General features: G+C 44.3%; 1 protein-coding gene across 5 annotated transcripts in view; it reads left to right on the top strand.

Moving 5' to 3' along the window:
* Window positions 1-19,215, top strand: part of LOC143172411 (urea transporter 2-like) — a 310,208-nt gene that overhangs the window by 280,745 nt on the left and 10,248 nt on the right. For 3 of the 5 annotated variants that reach the window (XM_076361845.1, XM_076361847.1, XM_076361848.1), the window contains one exon: window positions 16,859-17,050. In XM_076361845.1, coding sequence (XP_076217960.1) covers window positions 16,885-17,050 — 166 coding nt within the window. In that variant the 5' untranslated portion in view covers window positions 16,859-16,884. Of the gene's footprint in view, window positions 1-12,118; window positions 12,148-12,376; window positions 12,451-16,858; window positions 17,051-19,215 lie in introns of those variants that run through there. The other 2 variants (XM_076361849.1, XM_076361846.1) reach the window with 2 other exon arrangements.

Here is a 19,215-nt window from a genome sequence, read left to right as displayed (position 1 = left end):
CCTAGGTGCAATGTTACAGGTCAGACAGAAGTTTTGGGCTTTTCCTACTCTGACTAGCTCAACTCCACTTCAGCTAGACATTGACAGGACTTTCTCTGGCAATTAAAAAAATATAAATCCCTCCTTTAACTATGGTACAACAGCTACCGAATCACGCAGTTGTTCATAAACACTTTTCCCTCACTCCATCTGTCTCTATAGCCAGTGAATCTTGTGATTGGAGCAGTAATAAGCATCCATAGCTGTTTGACCAGGCACAAAGTTTCCCTAACGCTGGCATGGGTGACTGTGTTTGGACACATGCCAGCTAAGGCAGTGTTTTCATTTTCACAGGCTGTGGCCCTCGGGCTGTCCGGCGACTCTGTTTTGTCCTCTTGTTTTGCCCTCTCATCCCTTCAACTTGCTGGTTTTTGTGAGCAGGTTTCTCTTGTTCCATGACAGCACTTTCCACCCACAGGTCTCACAGCATGTTTGGGAACATGCATCAGTTGAGGTCCACGGTGATAACCATTGGCTGAAAATTGCATAGCCCCTGAAAAGGCTGTATGTGCAAAGGTGACAAAGGCCCTCATCCAGAACCCGTTGAAGCCAAGAGAAAGACATAATCGACTTCAGTGGGGTTTGCATCTAGCTTACGAGGATTTGATTTCCAAGGCTGTTGATCTGTTGCCTTTCATGAGCACTAATTTTACTAATGTATTTTTCAATGCAGTTCAGCTATTGCTTAGATAATTTCAAATCTGCCAAGTCAGATGGATGTGCTGCACACCATGGTCCATAAAAACAAAAGGTCAGCTATTAATTGGCTTCAGTTTAAGCTTAGTGACTTTGGAAAAGTCCCTTTTACAGCCACAACATGTAATTTATGGACAGATATATTTGGATCTATTTATTTCAAGAACAAAATTCTCTGGTTTGCAGCCATTGATTTTATAAAAGAGATAATAAAAACGTAATGAGTATGGAGATGCAAAAGTGGAAATGACACAGAGAAAGTAATAATCATTAAAATAAAAATATAAACCAAACCCTCAAGATATTTGCCATGTGTCATGTAACTTTTATACCTCGTACTTCATAATGCATAACTTTCAAAGAAAATTAATTTGATTCTTTTGCTAACCTTACTCAACCCCAATCAAGTAATAGGTAGCAGGAAAAACAATTATATGCACACACAATAAGCCTTCATTTAGTTCAAGTGGTAATTCGAGTATTTTGATAGCATAATAAAGACCTGAAACCCATTTTACCAATAGCAACACTGAAATCCCAGAAACTCTGTTTTTTACGTGAGACTGCTTGGATACTTAAACCCTCTTAAGCTTCTAAAACAGAGCTTTTGTGGGACACTTATCTGTGCTGGCCTCTCTAAATTTCATCAGGTACTTTAGACATGATTCAGCAATAAGCTATAAATATGGGATCAGTCTTGCAGGAGGGACAGGGCTTATGACCAAAGTACGCTGCTGGACCAATAGCTGGTAACGATGGAGACAAGGACCTCTGGGTCCCAGTCTGAGTGGCCAGAGAGGAAAGGACTGACCCTCATCAGCCCACCCCCAGTAGGACCATCCACGGCAGAGGGTTTAGCCATGGCAGCTTGTACTGCGAGCCCGACCTGACAGCTCGATGTGATGATGCATCAGAGCTGAGCCCCTGTTGGGATGCCCAATGGGCACCACGCCATCTGCATGATGCCAGGCAGGAGGCACCTCCCAGGGAGCTACAAGGGGGTTGCCAAGACAGAAGCAAAGGGCTGATAAGGTCTTTAGTCCTTCACCTCCCTCCCTGAGATCCTGTCCCGAGCTCCCAGCAGTGTGATTGCTGCTTCACTGCAGAAGGAAGGACTGAATCACGGAGATATTGAAGTGGCTAGGTTCAAATTGGGGCGTTTGGTCCTTATGTCTACCCAGAGATGTATGGCTTGATTATCCCTGTTGTGAAGCCTTCCTGCCTCCCGCTGCCTTCAACAGACCTCAGACTGCACACACACAGATTAGAAAATCACACTGACTGTAAAGATGTGTGATTACGGATATTTCCATAATCACAGGCAAACATGTCAGCCTTAAATGGTCCTACTCTCAGGTTCCCCACCTGTAAAACAGAAAACAAGGCACTTCACACACCTTTCCAAGGCTAGGGTTATTTCTAGAGCTGACGGAGGCCTTAGGAAATGGAAGAACCATGATCAGAAAGTCCAGAGATAAAAGAAGGTATATGCTGCAGAAAATATTACTAAGAAGCTTTCAGAAGCAGGGAAAGTTGCTCTGTACTAATAAATCCCTGAAGGTTTTGCTGCCCTTGAGTTCAGTGACATGGCTGAGAATTCTGTAGTCATACAAAGATTACAATTCTGTAAGCAGCTTTGTTGATTGCCAAAGGCAAGATCAACAAACCAATCATTATCATGATTCATATCAATTAGTTTTTAAAACCAATGAAAAGCCAAAAGCTTCAGTTCAGTAGGTGGCCTGTTCCACTAGCTGAGCCACAGAGGGTGGCAGAGCAATCCACACGCCCTCCGACTTCACCAGGGCTTGAACAGGGTCGTAACATCTTTGAGTCACAAGGAAACTTGGGAGCTTTGGACAGAACCTGAGCTTCAACCAACGCTGTGAGTACCAGAGTCCTCAGGCACCCACATTTCTGCAAGAAAGCATGAACTTAATGCAGGTGTGATAACATCATTCTTCCCTCTCTCTCCCTCATTTTCAGCTCAGTTAACAAACAAGGCGTTCTTCCATCTTTGGCTGGAAAGACATGTGGGAGAAGTATTTTCTGAGCAGGTCTCATCCCAGGACAACAGCAGCCAGGAGCCAGCTGCCCGCAGAGCTGGAGCAGCTCATCCAGCTGCAGCTCGCTGCTTGTGCCCCGGGACAGGAGTTGGGGAGAGGCAGCTGCCAGGTTGGATGAATATTTTGGCAGGCTGAATGCAACCCGCAAGACAAACATTTCTGGCTGAGCTGGACTCTCACTTGCCCTCTGCCTTGTGCCTGTCCATTCTCCAACAAGTCAAAGTTCTCTTGTCCCAAGTCATGACCTGGGTGTATGTCTCAGGACAGTAAGCTCCAGCATGAGTCAAGGTACTTACAAGGCAGGACAGCAATACCCAAGGCCCCCTCACATCATCCCATGTATCTGACTATAAATAACTGCTGAACTTCAAAACTAATTCCCTTTTCCAGATTCTCAGCTTCTTAAGCATTTACAACTTAAAATACTTATCTCTCCCATTACCTCAACCAACGTGTTGATATGTCAAATGAGGAACATGTTGGCAAATTGGCTGCAAATGTTTCTTCTCCTTCCCCTACCATGTCCAAAACATACAGATTACGCCATCCTGAACTCACATAAACTCCCAAATGTGTTTACTTCAGAGCTGTAAAGCTGATTTGACTGTTCAAATTGATACAAGGAAATAGAAACAAATCACTTTACAGCCTCCAAGTTGGCTTCTGCTGCCCAAACATCTTTCTTTGTGCCTCAGGCCTCAACAGTTCTCCACCAAATGGGTCTGAGCACAAGCCATGCAGATGAGTTAGTTCTCACACATGTCTTTTAGGACTTTTCACACTCAGATCTTTTTTTTTTTCCCCTCCTTTTAATTTCCAAGTATCTGGTTTTCTTTAATCATTCACATACTTACTAAGGACCTTGCCAATGTCCATTTAAACCAAACGATGTCTTTCTGAATGGTACTGGGTCAGGCCATCCAGAAAGCTATCTTACAACGTTTTCCTCTCATGTAATCTATAATGAGAACTGTGTGAATAACTGATTTTTTTTTGTTTTAATGGTTGAACTGAAAAAATAAGAAAAAAATAGTATTGGATGAGTCTTAAACTGTTTCATTTTTCTCAAAGGAATGAAAACAAGCACAAAAACACAATAAATGTTTTATTGCAGTATTTTTCTCCTTTGAAAAATGATCGCTGAATTTAGCTAAACTAGGCTTTAAAACATCCAGACTGTAACTCTTTGATTTTCCCCCCCTGCATTTGATCTTTTTTATTTTCTTCTGACAAAGTACTGTTATTGCTAGATGTGGAGTGACCTGAAACTGCTTTTTTAGCAATAAAATGCATCTTTCTCTCAAAAATTATTCATCTATATCCAGAGAAAGAGAGAGAGAGATCTAACCTTTTCCTCTCTTATAGCACAAAACTAAGTGATACGTTACTCTTTCATGATTTTTTTGGCCAAGATGCTCTAAAATCTTTACTAAAATCTCTCTGGTAGTTTCTGAGGTAGGTTCTGCTTTATCATCCTTAATGGCAAAAGGGGAAGGGACAGGGACAGGAACTCTCAGCACCCTGCCTAGAAAGCAGTATTTACTCGTGATGGGGCATAGGGATCAGCCATGGGATTTTGCTTATATTGTAGACATGGAAAACATAGACCACGGTCCAGAAATGACATATCTGATGTCAAGGGCAACATTATTTATAGTGTGTTTCTTTCATTGACTGTGTCACCATAGCATTTCAGCTTTTCCTAGAAACACAGGAAACCCCAGAGCAAGCTCATGGAGGGGTATTTTGGTCCATAACAAGGACCCCTGGGTGCATCTTGACACCAAGTCTAACCCCAACTTTGGCCCCAGATGAGGCACTCAGACTAAGGGATTCAAATGAAGTGGAAGCAGTCCTTGGCTTTTCTCTTTGCAGCTGGCAATCTTCAGCCAAACCCCTGGCTTTCCAATTCAACTTCTTATGACCCTCCAAACTAATCCCAACCTTCGCACTGGCCTCAGTACAACTGGCAAATTTATACCATAACCCTCTTCATGCATCCTTTAGTCTCATAAACCATATATTACCCAAGCACTGGCCATGCAGAAGGCACTCAAGGCCACACAAGCCTAAGAACATGGTGTTTAAATAAGCTGAGACTAGTTAGATGTTTCCTCCACATAACTGGAATCCTTCATTGAAACAAAATGTTGCATTCTGAGCATTACAATAGAACCTAACGCTAAATCGAACCCTGGCTATAGATAAGGCATATTCTTCTGTGTGAAAATTCACTGTGAGTAAAACAAGCTGATGCAAACTCTATATTTTCCTCCACCATCGTGCCAAAGCTCAGCAATAAGCTTGGGTCTGCAATGTGTCTTTCAAACCCTCTAAAAGTAACTTGAACAATAATATAGGGAATGGGAAAGGCATAAAGCACCACAAGAAACTTGAGTTTAAGGTATTCAAGTAAAATGATACCACTATTCTCCATCACAGAAGCTGCAAATCTGAAAATAACTGTAGCTCTGTAGTCACCAGTTTCATAGAGGCTATCTCCAGTCTCTGCCAGGAATACGTATCGAGCAAAGAATCAAAATAAGGCAACCAAATCAACTGAGAGCAATACACAGCTTTCCTCCACAGGGTCAACAAAATTCAGTCCTAACCTTCATCCTGCAGCAATTATTTTTGTGATCCTAACTCCACCTGAACACTAGCTTCTTACATGCTCATACTGCTAACAAAAAATTAGGAATATAGCATTTTTTTTTAAACTGTACAAATCGTGAACATATCTGGCCTAAACAAATTCTAAAATGCCAATATTTTTTTAATTTTAAAAAAAAACTTTAACAAATAAATTTAAATTTTGCATTCCCAAGACCTGCCTCCACGTTCTTCCAAATCCTGCAACTAACCTTAAACCTCAGGCAATGCACACTGCTCAGCCTAAAGGTGAGCCCCAAACTGGCTCACCCACCCAGCTGTGAGAGTGACCCCGGTGTTATCCACACACAGGGGATGAAGCTGGGGATACATCACACAGAGACACCAATACCACATTTCCACCTCTTTCCACTTGAATAACTGTGAATTGCAGAAACCGGCTATGACTTTGGCTCCGCTTCCCTGTTTCACAGACCCTAACTCTAACCTGGTCCCTAACTCCTCCTCCCTCCTTCCCTTTCCTCTGGATGAGTCGAACATTGACCTAATCCTGGCTTTCCAGCCTTTCTTCTCTGGAAGCCCAACCTGAACACATCTCCAACCCTTGGCTGGGCCATTTACAATACTCACACTAGCAAATGAAACACAGAAGGGGCTCTGGCAAGATGTTCTTACTTCTTTCTCTTCCTTCCCTTTCCTCACAAGCATCAATGTTTGAGCTAAAATATATCCCTGCACAAACCTTAGTCTCATTTGTTCCCTGTACTGTGGTCACTAACCCCACTCCCAATATTAGCTATGGATGAGGCATCCACTGGCCCCGGCTCCCACCATAGCCAAGACAAACTGGTAAAAAATGCCCTTTGCATGAAAAAATAGATCAATAAACTAGGATGTGCTGTGTTGAATTTCACAAACCTTAACCCTGGCCCTATTTCTAAGTCCATAACTCAGTCTCTGGAAAACAAAAGGCAGACTCTGGTGTTGGTTAAAGTCCTCTACCAGGAACCTGTTTGGCACCCAGAGATAACATCACCTGCATCCATGGGGAGGGCTGAACCTCAGGCAACACTTGACACAACCCACGGGGGCCTCAGCGTGAGCCAGCAATGTCCCCATTGCCCACCCAGCACACAGGGCACACGTATATCGTGGTGCCCAGAGCAGGTCACCTGGGAAAGGTCATCTACCTAAGACCTTAGATATGACAGACACTTAGGTATGTCTATCCAGGTCTAGGCAGTGCAGGAAGGCACAAAGAACCAAGAAATCAGGCTGGGATGCAGCTGTCAGAGAAACGGAGATGAAGGTTATAGGAAAGGAAACAACTCCCAACGTGAACAAGTCTACCACAGCTCCAGCTTGCATTAGGGCAAGCTCGGTGGTGGGCCCTCACCGAAGATACAGGAGGTCTGCTGAGCTGTGCACACAGCCTCCAACATGCAAGTGTCCTAGGGATCCCCCAAAAATGAATTCTGCCCAACCTATAAGCAGGAAAATAAGCAGTTGCACACTTGTACTTTCACCTTTCAGTATTAAGGATGGGAGGTTATCTCTGTACCTCACGGTGCCTTTCAGAGGCCCTCACAAAATATCTTCTGACCTGCCCAGGGAACAAATTCTCTGGTATTTCTGCTGGGAGAGTGAAAATTTCCTTTGCCCCCTCTGCAAATTCCACATTTAATAGCTTTGCTGCAGCAGTCAGAGTTCTTGGACCATGTGCCCCCACTCACATTAGAATTAGGATTAAACTAATTTGTGCATGTCATCTGACCCTCTTAGTCCGCAAATTTAATTTAAAAACTTTTTGAATTTCTGATAAATAACACCCACCTCTAATTAGAAACATTGTTTAATAAGGTTTCATGTGCTTTCAACCTTATTAGATTCTTGTCACAACCCTGTGTATGATTTGAGCAACCCACTTGAACACAAACATATTGGCCACCAAAATACACCAAAGATGTCTTCTGATGACAGGAGTTATTTAATGTTTCAGTTACATGATATTATAGTTCTCACAGCACAGTAACAAAGCACCAGGGGAAAAAATTGTAGCCACAAAACAAAGAACTTCAGAAGAAAATCACTGTCTTCTGAGATTTCTGTGAAAATCTCTAGTGCTATTCAACCTCTAGTGTTCCAGTTTTCGATTTTGAAACCACACTTTGTTTCATCTGTAACTTGATATTGCAGGTATACTCTATGGCAATTTTTAAAGATCAAAGTAAAACTAAATATTTTGAAAGATCCACATTTAAAAAATAATCGCCGTTTTAAATTTTTCTTGTTATAGATTTTTGTAAAGGAGGGGGGGTTGTTCTGTGCACCCTTTCAAAATTTCTAAATCCTTCACAAAATAGCATTCCAGTCTTTCATGAAGCTCTCGGGCTATAAATAGGTACGCTTTGTGATGTAGATGTAGCGTATAGACGTAGTCACCAGTGGAAGGTGGAGCGGACCTGCCCTGGGACACGCACTGATTCGGTAGCATGCAGAAACCACGCTCGCTCCTGTAGTAAACAAGCCACCACTTGCAAACAGCGCCAGAAACAGCTTTTATATGTACAACAGCACAAATCCAGAGCAGCTCCACTGAGGGTGATGGATATGGCCCTTCTCTCGTTTGTATTCTATTAACTACAGAGGAATAAAACCTGAGATGAAAACCAGACTCCATCAAGTAAACTCTGGGCTTGAGCTGCTGCAAGAAAAGGAAACCTGGGCCATAGAGCGGTGCCAGGGTCTGCCAGGAGTCTCGGCAGCTGCAAAGCTGTTATCTGCAGCTCTCGCTCCTCTCCACTTCTTCGATCTTAGGGTCTGCTGAAAAGGTCATTAACATTAGGGGAATCTCTCCATCGCATTTCCAAAAGGTGTAAGGCCATTTCTCCAGTGCATAAATGCCATTCATCTGGCACACGAGCAGTGAGATTGCTACGTGGGTGTGGACACAAACCCCCGTATCCTGCAACATGCCCTACTTTTTTGTTGTATTCTAGTCAGTAAGTCCCAGTGCTGTTAGCAACTCAGGAAATTTGGCCTGTCGTCTATAATCTTTGAAGTGCAAACTTCAGGCTCATGCAGAACAGAGAGCAGAAGTGATGTCTGTATTTTCAGATGAGCAAAGCTGCAGACTTCAAAGGTTCGGTATTAGTCTGTGAAGCTTCTTAAAGATTGCCACCTGAGTTTCTCAAAAGCCGGCTGAAAATGTATCCGTACATCCAGATAAACGTGTTCTTTGATCTGAGTGATAAAAACAACTGTTTTTCTACATGTAAACTCCTTTTTTGTAAATGTTTATGAACTGTGGGAAATTATGTCTCTGCCAGAATTTAAAATAAAGTGATTCAATGGGCCTGCTTTACATTTACCATTCATTATGCTCACTAACATTGCAGGAATCCCAACGGAGTTTTCAAGGAAGGTTCACGGTGTTGTAGTTACCAGGGAAACACACGATAAATTGTTGCTATCTAAAAAAGAAAATCTCCATTAACTTTCTATTAAAGAGCAAGTGATATGAACTATATGGAGAAATGCCTTTACGGTTACCCTATTAAAATGCTGTATGTTTTGTTTCAAGATGTAACCAAATATTGGCCAAACTCTGACATTTTTATTCATTGTGAACAGCACCTAGCACTTTACAGTCTGTGGTTTACCACGCATTGTTAAAGACAGTCCAGTATTCAGCTGATTCGGCCCAGGAATAGCAGACACTGTGTGATCGTCACTAGCAGTTAAAACATTTACAGGCAAAGCTTTGTTGGAGAGAGGTTTGATTCTTTCTTTCATGTTAAGCTAGCAAAACTGACAGTGTACACTTCACACCAAAATGAAGGGGTTTTGCCAACCCCCATGGCTTGTACAAGATATTCAGTCCCAGTAAAAGGGTTTACAGGTTGAGCAACCAACTAACTCTGCATGGTATAGACAAGGCTTCTCAGCATATGTCTACATTAGGTTTTTGGACTTGGAGCACAGTTGTGTGTACACAAGTGTCACAGGTCACAGATCACCTTGGCCCTACAGATCAGTGGTGGAGACATGGATGCTCCAACCCTACCTTGCCCTTGGTGCTCCAGGGAGTGAGGACACCACGTGACATCACCTAAGCAGCCACACCGAGATACTCAAAAACTTCCTTGATCAAGCCCTCTTTGACCTCTTGCAGATCAGGTGGGCAGCTTAGGAAGTAACCATCACCCTCAACCACCATCTTTCAAAGGGACTTGATATCGCCACCATCTTTTGGTCAGTTCCCAGCCTTTGAAACTGACCACAAGAGCTGCTCCAACCTTACTGCAACACAAATAGGTTGCCTAAAAGCACCTTCAGCAGAAGCTAAATCAAATCTGGCTTCTTCCACACTAAAATGTCCTAAAAGCATGTTTCCTTCCCTGTTCTCTCTTTTATACCCATCAGTTACGGTATCTCAGCCGGGCAGAAGGTAGCTTCCAACAAAGAACAGTAGCTTCTCTAGCTGCTCCAACCTGATTCACATTTGTCTGCCCATGTCTGTCACACTCAAGCCTTACAGAGTCCCTGAATCACTATAGTGAGTAAAAAGGATTATTCTCATTTAAGAGATCACCCCTGAATTTGTGAGAGGCATTCAGTAGCTGACTTCCCCAAGTTTCCACTGTGAATTAACAAGACAGCAGAGATATCGTCCAGTTTCTTGCTGTATTATTCCCACCTTGCTACTCTCTGGATTAAGAAAGGCATTAATTTCACTGGAGCTCATGTTAGGACATCTAAGCTTTGTACCACAGGAGAGGATCTTTAGAAATATTTCTGGCAAATGGAGGCAGCGCTATGGGTCAGGTGAATGTAGAAATTAATTTTTCCCTCCTGATGAGACAGAGCAACGACTGGCTCTGAAAGTGAAGACGTGCAGCTCACAGTCAATGTGAAGGAGAAAGAGGGTCATGTCAAAGTGAAAGTTGGGAAGATGGTGATACTACAGGGCAGGAATGACAGGTGCTGCGCTAAAGGAGAAGTGATATGAGAGCTTAGGTGAGAGTTTCAGCTTCTTGGATGGATAAGAAAATCACATTTCAAAAAACATCGCACAGAAAGAATCTGCAAGATTTAGACACAGCCTGGATGGGAGGCTCTAGACCAAACTGAAAGAGCAGTGAGAGCTGCAGGGTATGGTAGGGGTGATGACAGAGAGCAACAGGAAAGAAGGTGGGAAAGGGAAGACACAGTGAGCCCAGGAGCACTACTGGCAGGGCTTTTCCCTGGCACATCCGTGGACCCATTCCTGCTCCAGGTCAGACAGGGTGGCCATCTGAAAATGTCTCACACCTCCCATGTCCCTTCTCCTGTAAGAAAAGGCTGCTCCTGTTGATGGTCACATCTCTAAGGACATAACGCTCTAGGGGAGGGAGGGAAATAGGGTTATCTCTGAAGGCAGGGCACAGGTCCCACCTCCCTTCTCAGCTCCCAGGTGACCTTGCTGGTTCCTCTGAACAGCCAACACCCAGTGCGTTGTAATAGAGATGAGGCACTACTTCAGTCAGACATTTGGCACCATGCAGCTTCACACTGTGGATCTAGCCTTAGCTTTAAATCAGTGTCACCAAGATGTAAAATGATGGAACGAAAGTCTCATTTTAGTCAGCTAGACTAAAAAGTTGACCTGTTTTCCTTTTCATCTCCTTGTTTTTACTTTTACCGATCTATTTCTTAAATCCATTCCTAAAACCAGCAAACCTTTTTTGTTTCCATTTGCAAAGGATAAAAAAAACCAAAACAAAAAAAAAAAGACTGAGAGAGAGAGAGAGACAGACAGACACACAAAGCCAAAAAGAAACAGAGAATCCAAGTGGAGAGGTATGTGTTATTGGACAAGTGTTTAATTTATGGAACTTGGCCGGCAGAACAAGAGTTTGAATTGTACTTCAATAAGTGGAGCTCTTAGAATAAATGTGGCTTGTAAAGTTGTTTTACAGTCTGCTTTGCCAAGCAGCCAACACCTCATGGAAACCTTTGAAAAACATTCTGTTTAGAAGCGACAGTTTTTATATTTCATATTTTCTCTATTTGTTTTCCCCTCTGGTTTTATAACTGAAACCATATGCAGGAAAACAGGATTTTTGTGTCTTAAAATATCTACCTGGTCTGACTACTTTTATTATTAAAAAAACAGTTAGCGTTTTGAAAATTCTTCATGTATTAGGCACCTGGTTCAAACATTAACGTGTCCTTGTTTGATACCCCCGTCAGCTACAGATTTCCCGAATGACCTTGGGATAGTCACTTAGCTGAGATTCATCACTCTTCTCCCTATGTATATGCGGTGCAGCTGTGTGCATCTGAGCTGTCTGTCTTTCCCATTATAGACAGCAAATGCAACAGAATTTAGGACATGATTCGTCTGTGTAGGATGGGAGGGGATGAATCATGCTCTAGATTCATATATTGACCAGCTCTTCACTGGAAGTCAAGGCAAGCTGCTTAGATAGAGACACTTAAACTGGAGATACCCACAGTTAGCCACATAAGCCACATCTTAGCCCCTCTGTGCCACTACAGGGATGAGACAGACCCCTCAGGAAGGAAATCCATCCCATCCCAAGACCGATGTCTGACCACCTGGGTGAACTGCCCGGAGATGATACCGATCAGTCTATGCTGACCATAGAGAGCACCAAAACTATAATCTAAATGGCTAAAGGGAGCCAAGAGGAATCCCCCTCTACAAACATCATTCAGGAGACCCATGGTAAGGAAGGCAGACCCTCCTTCCCCACAGTTACACACATATGTATATATGTACAATCCATATACAAATGGTATCGGCACAACTTCTACACAAGACACTAGGACAATCCATTAAATGAACTATGTGCCTCCATTTGGCAGATTGGGAGACACTGCTGCAACAGAGGGACACGGAGAAGCAGTAAAGAAAAGTATTGCCTTGGAGCAAAGCAAAGTATTGCATTACATCCTACACAGACTGGGAAAGGAAGACACAGAAAGGCTCCAAGACCACAGCGTAAAAGCCAAGTATCTAAAGAAGGATGTAAGAGTCATATTTAGCCCCATAAGTTAAACTATCCTGATTACTAACTATTGTGTGGTAGTTGTGTTTGTACAGATATGACAGAGCTGCTCTGGAATGTGGTTTCATTTAATGCCTGTGATAGGAAACAAGTTGACCTGAACATTTTTTTCCTTTTAGGTAGATTTTTTTTTTTTTTTTACTTTAAAGGTCTGTGGCTGTGTGTTTCATACCTGCTCTCTGTAATTGTGTTGCATTTAACCTCAGTGACTGTTCTGAAATGCCCTGCTTTGCTCATTTGTTTCAAGCGTCACTGTGATCCTTGGTAGAGCTTTGCTTGGTAAAGTAATAACGACTCAGCCAAGCACTCTGTCACCATCCCAAAGTTTTGCCCTCTAGCTCTTCACTGTATTTCTTTTCTCTTTCTTTATGGTTTCTTATGAGATCAACTGTGCTTTTACAAACTGTTTCTTTTCAAGGCCCTTGTGAGGCCACGTCCCTTGAAGTCACTGCTTTTCTGATCACCTCTATGCTTTCAGCATAAAGGAGGAAAGAGCAACTGCCCAGGCTTGGCTTCAGGTATCTTAGCATAAGGCTAAGCTCCCTACACAAACAGCCGCCCTATAGAAAAGTTGGCTCAAGTGTTATGCATCACCCATCAACCTGGTCATGCACCACCCCACTGTTCACAGCCCACTTGTATTGTGGGGGGTTTTTTCATGGGGCCACCAGATCACTGCAGGCTGTGTGAGGGTGTTACGCTGTGAACGTTTTCTCTGGTAGCACAAGCAATAAAGAAACCCAGTGCTTACTCTGAATTCAGTACTTATGAATCAGTGTTTGCTGACAAAAGGCCCTTTTCTCAAGGAATTCCCCATCAGCCCTAGGTGTGCCATAAGTGATTCAGGCTCTCATTAGCCCTAATTAGCTAATTGTTCAAATGATTTCTCTATTATTCGTGGAGCCTGTACCACTGAGCACAAGCCTATCAACTGACAGGTGCTCTCTGCAAAGAAATTGTGTTTTTCCAGGGTTATGCTCCTGCAGGGATCACTGTGCCCATCACAGCCCTCCAGGATCTTCTCAAGCTGTTGCAGCCCCTTGGGCTCCTCTGCTGTAAAGCCCCACAGTTCACCACTGTGGCAGTATAGAGAATTTCAGCATCCCCATATCTCTTTTTTGCACTATTCCTTTCCCCAAAAAATCGGTAATATTTTAGCCATCTCCTCCAGTCATGTCCCAGGTTGCCTTCCCATCTGAGGTGGGTGAGTGTGCTCCCTTCCAAGCAGAAATTTAGTTCCCTTCTGATCCGGAGGGAGGCAGCGAACTGGAATCATAGGAAGAGACTGTAATTTTTTTCTTAGCCCCAGAGCTTTGATGCCCTTCTTGATGCAGATTACAGGCCTCTTACAGATGGCTCAGTGATTTAAAGCCCTAGCCTGGGACTCCAGATCCCGCTTCCATAAACTTCAAGGTTGACCTTGGCAAAATCTCTTAGGCTGGAATTTCTCTTGCCTGAAAATAGCCCTCTAAAAGCTCAGCAACCAGGCTCCCTCTGCAGCTGGTGGAAAGAGAGAGACAGACACCCTTTTTTTTTCACATCTCAGATAGGTATGTAAGAAAAGGGACATGAATCACTCTCTGGAGATACTAGCCTCTCTGTATCGACTGCAAAGGGCTCTCGACTACTTTGCACTTAACCCCTAATGGTTAAATTATGTGAGCAAGGACAAGAATTTAAAAAATATACATGTCCCACGTCTCAATTTCAGAGGGAATTGAGCGGTGCAGTCTTGTAAATACAGGCTTTAGAAGATCTGCAGTGATGTTTCTGCTTTGTAAAAACCCAACAGTATTTTTTCCTGGTGAGGTTTAAAATGAGCGTGACATTTTCAGGTGCTATGAAGACATAGACACAAGTACTCAGCATTTATTCTCCCTGCTGGTAACACCTGCACTTGGTTGCTGGTGGTGGATATTGTTCACAGCAAAGAGGCCACTAACCTTTCTTTACTGATGTGTCCCCGAGACTTCAAGATCCTAAGAGATGTTCCAGTCTCCTTTATGTGGATCCACTGCAGCTGTCTGAGCCCACCTCAACTCTTGAAACTCTTTGGAGAAGTCTTCTGGAAGGAACATGAGCAAATAAACAAAATAGGCAACATTTAATATCTCTGGTATCAGCCACACCTGCTAAATATGAATATTAAGCTCTGGAGGGAAAGCAACCTCTATGACAGCCAGGTGCTAGCCTGGCATTGCTCTGGAGTCTCTTCTCTGCTTGTGCTGTTGACTTCAGACCCTGTGTCCCTCCCAAAAAACATTGGGTGTTTGACTGGAGCACCCAGGTTGAGCTGTCAAAGAGAAGAACAGGAACTTTCAGAGGGCAGTTCTGAGCTGAGATGGGTTGACTTCCACCTGAAGGTGCCCAAAGCTACACTGACTACCAGGAAGCCCAGGGCAATGACACATCTTACACAGCCAAGTGTTTATGGGATGAATTCAGGCACAAATACCATGTTTTCCAGTAGGATCTGGCCTCTTCCTACCTCAGAGGGATGCAAATTACAATATCTGACCATAGCAAATTCCCTCAGCCTAGAGGACACAGAGAAGGAGAAAGGGGACTCCTGCTCAGTGTTCCCTACACCAGTGTCGCCTAGCTAGCCACAAGGAACTAAAAAATGACAGTCACCAAGGCTGCCTTAACTGAAACCAGGGATTGGACTCAGCTTCTGGCCAGAATCTGATTACAGACAGCAAAAAAGACGGGGGGGATGGGGACGGACAGACACCACGGACCCATACCCTCCCTCTTTTTGCTCCTTGCTTATTCCTGCACTGAGTGCAGCTAGGCAGAACCTGGGAACCTCCTTGTTCACAGCCCCATGAGACACTCATGAGCAAGGTTTTGGGGGTGTCTACTCCTTGCACAACCCCATTTGTTGCTTTAGACCATTCAATATCTTCTATAATCCTCCTCCACCTTAGGATCAAGCAAACTGAGCACTGGTTAGGTTTAGTTTTTACAGTTACACATAACAACATCCTTGCCCATACATCCAGCCCCAGGCTGATGCTTGTGCACGAAGGTCATCACAAAGACTCTTGCTGCGGTAGGGACGAGCTGCCGGCAGAGAGAGCCAAAGCACTAGACAATAAGCACTGCGCAAAGCATGTGCAGGGCTGCATTTAGCATTGTGCTGCAGGGGTGAAGGGAAAACATCTTTTGATGCTCAAGGACCTTCTTATTAGGGCATTCAGAGCCACAGATATTTTTACCATCTGCCTGCCAGTGTTCCTCTCTGCAAAGCAGCCTTCCCCCCAGCCAGGCATCCCTTCCCAGCCTGTCCTGCTGCCGCTACAGGCTTTAACACTGACAGCCAGTCTGTTTGAGCTACCAAAACACAGGCTCCCACCAGAAGGTGGTGCCCACATTCCACGAAACACGGGGCAAGCACTTCACAACACAGTCCACTTTTGGGCAACACTTCTCCAAAATCAGTAGAACAAAACCACAGACCAGCCTATGCCAGACTCCCTCAGAAAGCAGGGTGGCATTTTTGCAGAAGTAACCTGCAGTGTAGCTCACTAGGGTGCGGTGCAGTGTATTTTCTCTTAAGGGGTTCTGTCTTGATGGACTTTTTAATGAACAGAGCCCTGCAACTGTAGTAAGGAGTTTATTAAATCCATGATCCTGCCTGGATATTCACCTGTTAACTAAAGAGCACACAGCCCTGAACCGCGGTGCTTATCTTTGTCTAAAGCCACATGTGCATGCCGATTTCTGTTCAATACTTTGATGCTATCCCAGTTTGCTCTTGATGCTCTATCAAAGGCAGATGTGGAATGGGGAGCATGGAAAGGCCATAGATTTGCTGTGATATATGAACACACCAGCTCAAAACATCAAAAGGGATGCAGCCTTCAGCCTCTCCTCCAGTATTTTCTTGTCTCCTGCTGTCTGCTACTGTACTGGCAATTTGCATTGCTTCTCTCCAGCTCGCTGCTAGCCAAACATCAGCAGGCTTCCTCCTTCGTAGCTGCAACAGCATGCAGGTACCACTCTGTTACTTGGCAAAGGTTATGTCCCCTGTCCAACCAGCAGCTTGTCACACACTGCATCAGGAGCTGGGGTGAGGGTGGGATGCTGCAGGGCACCTATGTCACGTCCCTCTTTCTCCCTGCAGCTCTGTGCCACAGCCCCATGACAGCAGGGGGTTATTTCCTGGTCCTCATCCCCAAGAGGAGACACCACTGCCCCAGGCAGCAGCGCACACCACTCTCAGCAGTGGTTCAGGCAGGTCCCTTCTCCATTAAACATCCCATCTTTGAAAAAGGTTATCACCACGGGGCTCTAAAGTACAGCAGAAATTTCCCAGGGCACAACCCAAAAGGTTTTCTAACACATGGGCTTTGTGATTTACAGTTAACTCTTCTCACCACCCAAAAGAGATGGAGCTTGGAGAGATAGCTGTGGTTGAACATCCCAGTGAGAGGCAGTTGTACGTGGAGCAGAAGCCAAGAGCCCGGGACCTGCTGGGGAGAAGCAGAAATCGGATCCACCAAGTTTTCGGGTATCTCACAGGAGAAATGAAAGAATATGGAGAATGGATGAAAAGTAAGCAGAGGGATATGTCTGGGGCTTTCTGGCTAGGAAGAGCTAGCTGGGAACATCTATATTGCCAACAGTACTTTCAGTGCTGGGGCGCGAGACGAGGGGCCATTTCGCCCCCTGAGGCAGAGCAGAGGCAGCATGGTCCAAGCTCACTGCAAACTTCTGGCCTTTTAACCCAAATCATTTTATTCTCAGGAAGGGGATCTCACTGCATCCTCTTGCCATTACCGTGGCTGCAGGCATAATTCAGCACAGGCAAAGGACATCTCTTACACTTAATCGGTTATGTGTCATTAGCACCACGTTCCTTATAGCGGTGCCCAGAATCATCCCATCAGGGCTGGGGATTTAGTCTTGTTTGTAAGTGCCTTGGATCAGCAACCATCTCCTCGGCCGCATGTGGGCTGGCGATGGAGACTTGATTCCTGATTGTGTGGACAAAGGCTCTTGTATTACCAGCCTTGGGGGAGCAATAAGCACTGTGGCTGTTATGTTGCTATAAAATACAAAGCAAGTACTGATCTCAGAGGTTTACTGTCCAGACAGGAACAATACATGATGGTCCGCATTAACCAGAATTATTAGGGATCTGGGGCTTTGAGAGGCTATGTAGGACTGTGGGTCCTCTGCCAAGGCTAGGTTTGTTAGCCGTACAACTCCAGCAATGGGAGAGAAATAAGAGACAGCCGTGTACAGCCAGGCTGCGTGGTGGCTAACGTTGGTGGAGGAGGTTGGCTGAGATGCCTCCAGGCAGGAAGCTCATCAGGCTGGCAGTGTGATCCTCAGCCACAGGGGAACATCTCCTTCTGCTTTCTCTTTACTCCGGTGGTCCATGCTTGGTAGACAGCTTTTCTTCCTCAATGTCCTGAAAAGCTTTGGCCACTGCCCACTGGTTATATTTGAATACTACCAGTTATACTTGTGTCTAAAACCATGAGCATTGCTGATATATCTCATAGCTCGACACTAAATATTAGTAAAAATTATTTCAGACAAGCCTGGTCATTTTTCGCTAAAAAACTCATTCCTCCCTGGTTGTAACTGCCTAGCTCCCCAACAACGCATAGCCTGAGGGACGCTTGCAAAGCCATCCCCCAACTTGCACTCCAGCCTCTTGGGAGGACTCTCCCAGTGATGCTGAAGAGATGCAGAGTGGTACCCGGCCCTCCAAAGATCCTCTATTCAAGCTAATCTCATCAGAAAGCAAAACTTGAGACTTGACTGTAGATACAATACAGGGAAGTGAAAAAGGAGGGAGTTGGGGAAGAGAGGAGTTTTTAGGAATAAGTCATTGCCCAGATTCAAAAAGTAGTCTGGCACTTTATGCTGTGTCTAATTAACAATCTAAACTAATTGAATTAATTTTAAATATGTAAGAAGGTGAAAGCTGCATATACACATTGCATGAACATATTGTACATGTAAGAAGCCCCTCTTCCTCATTTATTCTCCTTGTATCATGTTTAATAATGCATAGCAGTACAGAAATGGTTACACCTTTCCCAGAAGCGTGACAGAAAAAGACTTAAAGTCAATTTGCAGTAGAAGAGCCAGCAGCAAAAACTTATTGCAGTGCTACAAGACCCTCCTCGCCCCATTAGGAGCTCATTAGGAGCACTGAACATAGATCATAGAATCATAGAGTCTTTTAGGTTGGAAAAGACCTTTAAGATCATCAAGTCCAACCGTTAACCTAGCACTGCCAAGTCCACCACTAAACCATGTCCCTAAGCGCCACGTCTACACATCTTTTAAATACCTCCAGGGATGGTGACTCAACCACTTCCCTGGGCAGCCTGTTCCAACGCTTGACAACCCTTTCGGTGAAGATGCCCTCAGCCAGGCTGCCCTCAGCCCCACACACATCCCACCTCCCCCCGGCAGTCACCTGAGATACCTGAGCCTGGTGCCCATTTGCTCTGTTGAGGTTCAATAGTCTTCTCTGAAGAGCAATGGCTCTTTGTCCTTTGGAAATGCCTCTTTCCCCTGAGTACAGCCCAAGCTATAATAACTATCCTCTTAATTTAGGTTCTTCAGTTCACAAAGTACTTTTTTAGACACCTTTGACAGTTTGACCCCATCTCCTGTATACAGTGTACCTCCATGTTCTGGGTCCCTAAAACAGCAAGTGTTTCCTTTTCATATTTCCCTATCCACGTACAAACTAG

This window comes from Aptenodytes patagonicus, chromosome Z, assembly GCF_965638725.1.
Source record: "Aptenodytes patagonicus chromosome Z, bAptPat1.pri.cur, whole genome shotgun sequence".
NCBI lineage: Eukaryota > Metazoa > Chordata > Aves > Sphenisciformes > Spheniscidae > Aptenodytes > Aptenodytes patagonicus.
This window is presented reverse-complemented; position numbering and strand designations above follow the sequence as displayed.